At 30.9% G+C, this 6758-nt stretch overlaps 2 protein-coding genes across 2 annotated transcripts; both read right to left on the reverse strand.

Moving 5' to 3' along the window:
• Positions 1–2165: 2165 nt before the first annotated feature.
• Positions 2166–5170, reverse strand: Tsp_08220 (synaptotagmin-1). The gene is made up of 8 exons (XM_003373581.1): positions 5097–5170; positions 4920–5029; positions 4674–4858; positions 4443–4610; positions 4242–4409; positions 3138–3429; positions 2638–2771; positions 2166–2354 (listed from the first exon to the last, which is right to left on the reverse strand). Exons 1-8 carry the CDS (start codon positions 5168–5170, stop codon positions 2166–2168), a joined length of 1320 nt encoding a protein of 439 aa, XP_003373629.1.
• Positions 5171–5386: 216 nt separating this feature from the next.
• On the reverse strand, positions 5387–6123 carry Tsp_08221 (hypothetical protein). The gene is made up of 4 exons (XM_003373582.1): positions 6090–6123; positions 5729–5891; positions 5597–5702; positions 5387–5503 (listed from the first exon to the last, which is right to left on the reverse strand). The coding sequence occupies exons 1-4, from the start codon at positions 6121–6123 to the stop codon at positions 5387–5389; spliced, it is 420 nt and encodes a 139-aa protein (XP_003373630.1).
• Between the last annotated feature and the right edge of the window lie 635 nt (positions 6124–6758).

Genomic DNA, 6758 nt, shown 5'->3' on the forward strand with positions numbered 1-6758 from the left:
GTTGTTATATATATTGGTAAGATGACAATTTTACATACTTTTATTTGTATATTTTTCAAATATTATCATCTTTGGAAAAAGATCTTTTTTATTAGTACAAATTGTGCATTTATACGTTGTGCAGAAAGTTTCCATCATATATATATATATATATATTTATTTATTTATAGCATATTTTAAAGAAACTTACACTAATGTATAATCAGATTTTTGTTGCCAAATGGTATCAAAAAACAAATGTTTTGAATTCTTTCCTTGGCAACAATCTTCTATAATACTGATAAAATGATAGTAAAAAACATAATATAGCACAAACGATTTATTTTGTTCAGATTGATATTATTCAAACGGGTTCAAATATCCTCAAACTGATTAGATAAGTTAAGCATTTAGCTCTGACGCATATATTCGAATTTAATGTTTATATTTTAAGCCTGAAAGCAACATCAGCGACATAAAAGTGAATTTATCTACTGAGGTCAGAAATAAAAAGTTATAAAAGAATTTTATTACGCAGTGCAACAGTAAATGATTTGCAGAATTTATTTTATATATTCAGATTTTATTATTTTTAATTGTTGGTGCTGTGTATTAGATTATAGAAGAATCAAATTAGCATTACTTGAGAATCAAATTAGTAAAACTGGATTACTTCTATTCTATCATATAGCTAATATTGTTAACTGTTCAGTGATGAGCGCGTAGGTTTCTGCTTGCACTAAGATTATTTTTGTTCCACGTGTGTCGAATAAACGATTGTTCTCATAACTGATATTCATAATGGCGGGAGTGCAGCAGTGGACATTTATGAAAAACTGCTCATGATTTAATGCAGATGTGCCTCTCTGTGTGAAGCACCTCAACCGGTCTTTTAAGCATTACTAGCTCTACAACGCCAAGTACTGCATTGTACTGAATCACGGCAATTATCTGCAATTTAATTTATGTTTTAAATAAAAATTAGCATACTTAATAAGAATTACAGTATCCAGTGTTTGCATTGTGAAAAGAGAATAACTTTTGACAATTATTTTAACTTGCGTTGCTTTTTGTCTTTAAAATGGCTTGCTTCAACTACTCATTTCAGTTCATATGAAAATCTTATTTATTATATTTTATTAAAATATTGCTGAACACAACTATCAACGCCCATCTATCAGTTTGGAGCCACTAAAAAATATATAAAACTCATCATCATTCTAAATCTGAGCATGCTTTAAAATACAAGCAATACTTGATTCGAAAATTTTATTATTTAACTTTTTACGAATGCACATAAATTTTATAATAGCGTATTCCCATAAATAAATATCATTACTAGAATAAATTCAAACCAAAGTTTAAGAATTTACATTTATCTCCATCGTTAAGCTATTAATTTTATTCTCGTTGTATTTTCTGCTTACAATTTACATACATATCACAATATACAAGTTTGAGAAATATTTTACAAGAAAACATCTGCATTAGAAGCTTATCAAAGTAAACAAACATAAATTAATAAATTAAATGAAGACATAAGCTACTGCATACATGAAGGGTTTGTTATTTAATTTTTTTAACGCTCAGTTCGATTGAATTGCAATGAGTCGTAAAGGGGTTAGCGAACATTTTTTTCAAAGTCGATAAAATTCAAATATACGCAGAACAGCTCTTTTCTTTTTAAATTTTATTACCACTATAAAATGAACACTGGAAAATACTAACAGTTGATGTACGAGACAAAAGAAAGCACAGAATTGAGAATATAGTATATGTTTCTTATTGTAATGTTTCACACAAAAATCTGGGCATACTATGCACAGGGACTATACATAAAATTGCATGATGCACTGCTTGAAAAATACGAGTACGAACAGCCAAGAATAAATTTTGATTTGAATAAAGACTGCGCTTTTTTTACAACACTTTAATTCCCACCCGTAATAATTACACAATAAAAGATATGAATTCGCACAAGATACACCTATGAGAAAAAGTTTCCATATTTTAATGTAAAATTGCAAGCAACGGGAAAATAATTATTGAAAGTATCACGAAGCAAAATTTGCTCGTCTTATTATTGCCGTGCGATAGTGGTAATAATAAGCTTTTTCGAAGTGTTGATATTTCACGCAATATAAGAAATGATGCTCAATAAGCAGTCTAATAATTTTAATTCAAATTCAGTTTGCGTTTTCTTCAACAGATTGAAGAGTGTGCCACTGAGCAATTGGTCGTCGTGGGGAGGCAAGCATATCCATCCAATGACGTAATTCAGCTCCAGTAGCATTACAGCCTAATATTATTCTGCCAATAGCTTCGTTCGATCCCATTCGATCATAGTCCATGACAGTAATCATCAATGATACTTTCTAAACCAACAGTTCTTTTAACATTGAAAGCTACAAATCAGATTAATCCAACTTTCCCCTATCATTTTATCCATCTTCTTTTATATTCAATATAAAACCAAAAGAATTATAGTACAAACTGAACTTATTACTGTTAAAACAAGCAAAGTAATGGTGAAGTTTGTTAAATAGTGTTTAAAAATTCAAATTTCTTTAGTTTTTCTATTTAGATTACATTTTAATTTCTTGTTAAAAATTTAATTACTTCAAATTTAGCTTACAAGCATAGAAAATGTTCTCTTACTTGTATTTGTTCATAAGGAACTTCAAAAGAGAACGATTCGTTGTAATACGGATTTAAAGTGCATTTTTTAATACTTGTTTTTTTCTTTTTCAATCGTTTGCCTTCTTGCATCAGAACAATTTTCACATATGGATCTAAATAATACACATGTATTATTGCAATCATCCGTGAGTACATCATATCACTGAATAGCAACAACAGCATTTGTATATATATCGATTAAGCAGAAAACATTTTTTCTAGAAAATTTACACAAATAATTCTGCATGAATAGTCCTTTCTTTACAATAATCTGAACTGCTTAAAGGTATTCGAAATAAATTAAAATAAATAGTCTTTATAACTTTCCATTTTCTATCCAACTTTTAAAAATATTAGTGAAAAATCATTTTAACTTTTAGTATTTGTAATAATTTATTATTCTTTTGTTAATAAAATAAGCTTTCTATTACATTTTAAAACGTTTAAACTGCTAATATTAGTATTGTAAAGAAATATACCGGAAAGTCCACCAACATCCATTTTTTTCAAATTTTTCGCTTCCAAAATCACTACGGTCAATTTTCCAGCTGTCGGAACATAGCGTAAAGAAAAGCATATATCACCGAGTTTGTTTTCAGCTTCTTTGTCATCTGGTGGAGGCTGTATATCGCGCCATTCTTCAATTACTTGACCCAAGTCAATCGTGTTCAGAGGAATTAGAACAATTCCAATTTGGTCATGCTTTGAAAATCGATCAAAATCGAATATTGAAAATGCCAACGTTTTCGAAGTAATTTCACCATATGGAACCTAATAAGTGCAACACAAAATATACATTAGTATTACATTATAATATGAAAAGCAGTTTTTCATAATATTCAGTTGTTTATAAAAACGACTGATTTACATCCAGTAGAATTGAAATTTCATATGCAGAAATAATAATTAATACGATATTGATATTCCTTGAACAGTACAGAGAGCGCAATAATAAAGTTTGGGCAATGATTCAAAAGTTCAACTAAACATGGAACTGCACAAAATAGTATTATCCACAGGTGCCAATTTGAATGAAATTTATTTGCTTGTAAAAAACTGCTTTCATTGTGTAAGGTTAAATGAAAATTTCCATGAAAATAGATTTCAAGCCGAATGTAGAAATAAAATGTTGAATAATGCTTCTAGCGATGAAATACCAATCTATTGTTCGAATGCGTGTGTTTGTGAAATGTTCCTTATTAGCATGGAAGGTTTTTTTTCTAATTCAAACAACATTTAATTTCCTGCTTCCTAATAAGCTTTCTTATTAGGAGCCATTATTGATTGACGTCAAGCGAAAATTTTCCATGTTTTATAGATTTGTTGACTTTGCTGGTTTATTATAAAAAACGTCATGACAAAAATCTATCTATCTATCTATCTGTCTATCTATCTACTAAAGTTAGTCTAGATTAGGGTAAAAAGTGTTCATGACCATTTAATCTTATGTTAGCAAATAATAATAATGATAATCAGAAAGATAATTATATGCTTTTCAGTTTAAAAGTTATGCAACTAATGAATCAAATGCAAATCCAAATGTAATAACAAAATTCTACAAAGATCTGCTAAGCTGAACTCACTTTAAATAGAAATGTTTCATTAAACACCGGGTTAAGCGTTTTTCGATGAACTTTTGTTTCAAATTTTTTCTTTCTATCCGGCATTAAGCATACTTTTACGTAAGGATCAGAAGTGCCACTCATATCCATTCCTGGCAATTCCACTGCTTGTATGACCGTAACTGAAAGCTGTACAAAAATTGCAAATGCATGCATTCACACTTGATTATTATTATTATGATTATTGAAAGATACTTGATTTTGCTGAAAGTCATAATCTAGTCGAAACTGAATTTTTCCCAATTTCACTTCTTCTTTTGGTTCTCCAGCTTGTTCAACTTCATTCTCTTCCATATTCTCTTCTAGCTGTTCCAGATCGCTGGCTTGTATCTAAACAAGAGAAAAGTTAGAAATCCCAAAAAAAAGCAATCAAGAGAAAAAGCAAAAAAATACTTTGTTTTTCATAGTTGTGGGAAGTAAATCTACACCCTTGGCAAATTTTTTAAATCCTTTAGATTTTCCTTCTTGTTTTTTGCCATGGCGTCGTTTGGCAAAGAACCTCCGTATGCAGTAATAGAAACAACAGAGCGCGATTAGGGCAATCAAGACGACAATGCCGATCCATCCCCATTCAGGAACTGTAAAGTGATTTCAAGAATTATCGATTGCAAATAATATTGCACGTGTAAATGTATTTACCGCCTGTCTTTTTGATAATTTGATTTTTGAGAACGGTGAATTTTTCGAGTGCTTTTTCACCGGTGGTTGGTTGTGTTGTCTTTGAAGTAGCTATGGCATTTGTCACTTCCCTGAAAAATTGTCAAATCAAGAACACAAATGCGCATTGGCTTGTTTCCGTCAAAATTCCTCTCATACTCAACGCCAACGCTGTAACGGGCTCCGGGTTTTGAACTGCTGTCCAAAAGTTCCTCTTTCGGACGTTTCTGCATCCTGCGCACCAAAGACGTGGAGTTGTTGGTGAAATTGGCCATCGCAGTGGTTGTCTTTTTATGTCCCATCTAAATGAAAATTTCCTTGTTGAACACAACAATTGAACAGTTATAAAAAAGCTTTGAAAGCATCCTAAGCGGAGGTGCTTTGCTTGTTTTAGCCGCTGCCCCCCTTTACAGCCCATTGAATTTTGCGAAAAACAACCGAATCGAATGTTACACGTCGAAAAACCGATACGCGATCGATCGACCAACTAATGTAGTTGGTGAATTGACCAATTGAAAATTGATTTTCAAGTTAGCCGCTTTTCGATTAAACTGACAAACCTGAGGCTGAATTTTCAGCACACTTTATCCACAGATCCCAATCCCAATGAGTAACAACAAAAACAATTTATAACAAACTTCAACTTCAACATTTTATACTCCAAGCCCCAAGCGTCGTATTTTCACATGAGGACAGTCAATTTGGAAACGATAACCTTTGAACACAGATACACACACAGAGGGAGAGAGAGCAAGCGACCGCATGCTGCAATAAAATAATTTAAATTTGACCGAATGACTTTGCGCATGTGTGTTTGATCAGGATTAGGTGAAAAATCAATACCAACAGCGTATGCCAACAGCAAACGCATGCTTCTAGCTACTACACAGCTCCAGTTTTTATCATCTAATGACTTGTACGTAAAAGGCGCATAAGCATGAAAGCAAACTAACTCTTGATCAATAATCAACCAACTATATAACTACTGCTTGCAAGCTTTTCATTAAACTCAGCCGTGATTCACGTTCAACTTGACAACACTGTAGCTCAGCTTTTTGTCATTTTGATTATTACCATTTTTTATTTGTCTAATTTTATCGGATCATATTTATTGAACTAAGAACAGTTCAAGAAACCACTCACATCACTGACCATGACAATATCCCGACGGAAAATTGTCATCCATTATATGTCAATGTCATTTGATTTCATTTGATTTTTTTCCCGTCTTTCTTTCTTTCTTCACGCAAGCATAAATCCCAATTATATCGATGACAACGATAGCTTGGGAAATAATTAAAAAAATAAAAAGGAAAGAAAATATATACATTGACAATATTTCTGACGTTACTTCCTTTAGATTTCAGAATTGAAATCATACAATTTGAAATTTGTAGATTCAATTTCAGATCTCTAATGTTAATAAACACTTTGTTTTCTCCTTTATGTTTCTCATCAACTTTCCCATTCTTTCTTGCTTATGTTGGATTACTATTATTATTATGTATTTTTTTGTTATTTGAAAAGCAATTTTACAAAATAAGCACATTGAAGATTAGAAAGCAAAACATCAGGCAATCATTTTATATTGTTCATTTAAAAATTATAATGCATAATAAATACATTTCCTGTAGTTTGCCTTAATCATATGGATAAGGTGACGATAGCATTATGCAATCAATGCAAAGAATTTTGTAATTCAGATTTCCACCTCAAGAGGTGCACAATACCAATTCCGAATAAATAATACTTCATTTATTATTAATTTATTTAACTTGTAAATTATTTCATTGCAATTTAAAATTATATTCAGAATTGATT

This window comes from Trichinella spiralis (genome assembly GCF_000181795.1).
Source record: "Trichinella spiralis strain ISS 195 chromosome Unknown Scfld6, whole genome shotgun sequence".
Taxonomy (NCBI): domain Eukaryota; kingdom Metazoa; phylum Nematoda; class Enoplea; order Trichinellida; family Trichinellidae; genus Trichinella; species Trichinella spiralis.

Excerpts from the sequence above, each read along its gene's own strand:
- Tsp_08221 (XM_003373582.1), bottom strand. The coding sequence starts at position 6,123 with ATGGATGACAATTTTCCGTCGGGATATTGTCATG. Across the intron at positions 5,892-6,089 it reads TCCGTCGGGATATTGTCATG|AGTTAGTTTGCTTTCATGCT; the intron begins GTCAGTGATGTG and ends TTATTGATCAAG. Across the intron at positions 5,504-5,596 it reads TACGACGCTTGGGGCTTGGA|CCTCAGGTTTGTCAGTTTAA; the intron begins GTATAAAATGTT and ends CTGAAAATTCAG.
- Tsp_08220 (XM_003373581.1), bottom strand. The coding sequence starts at position 5,170 with ATGCAGAAACGTCCGAAAGAGGAACTTTTGGACAGCAGTTCAAAACCC. Across the intron at positions 3,430-4,241 it reads ATGAAACATTTCTATTTAAA|GTTCCATATGGTGAAATTAC; the intron begins GTGAGTTCAGCT and ends TGCACTTATTAG. Across the intron at positions 2,355-2,637 it reads TTCCTTATGAACAAATACAA|AAAGTATCATTGATGATTAC; the intron begins GTAAGAGAACAT and ends CTGTTGGTTTAG.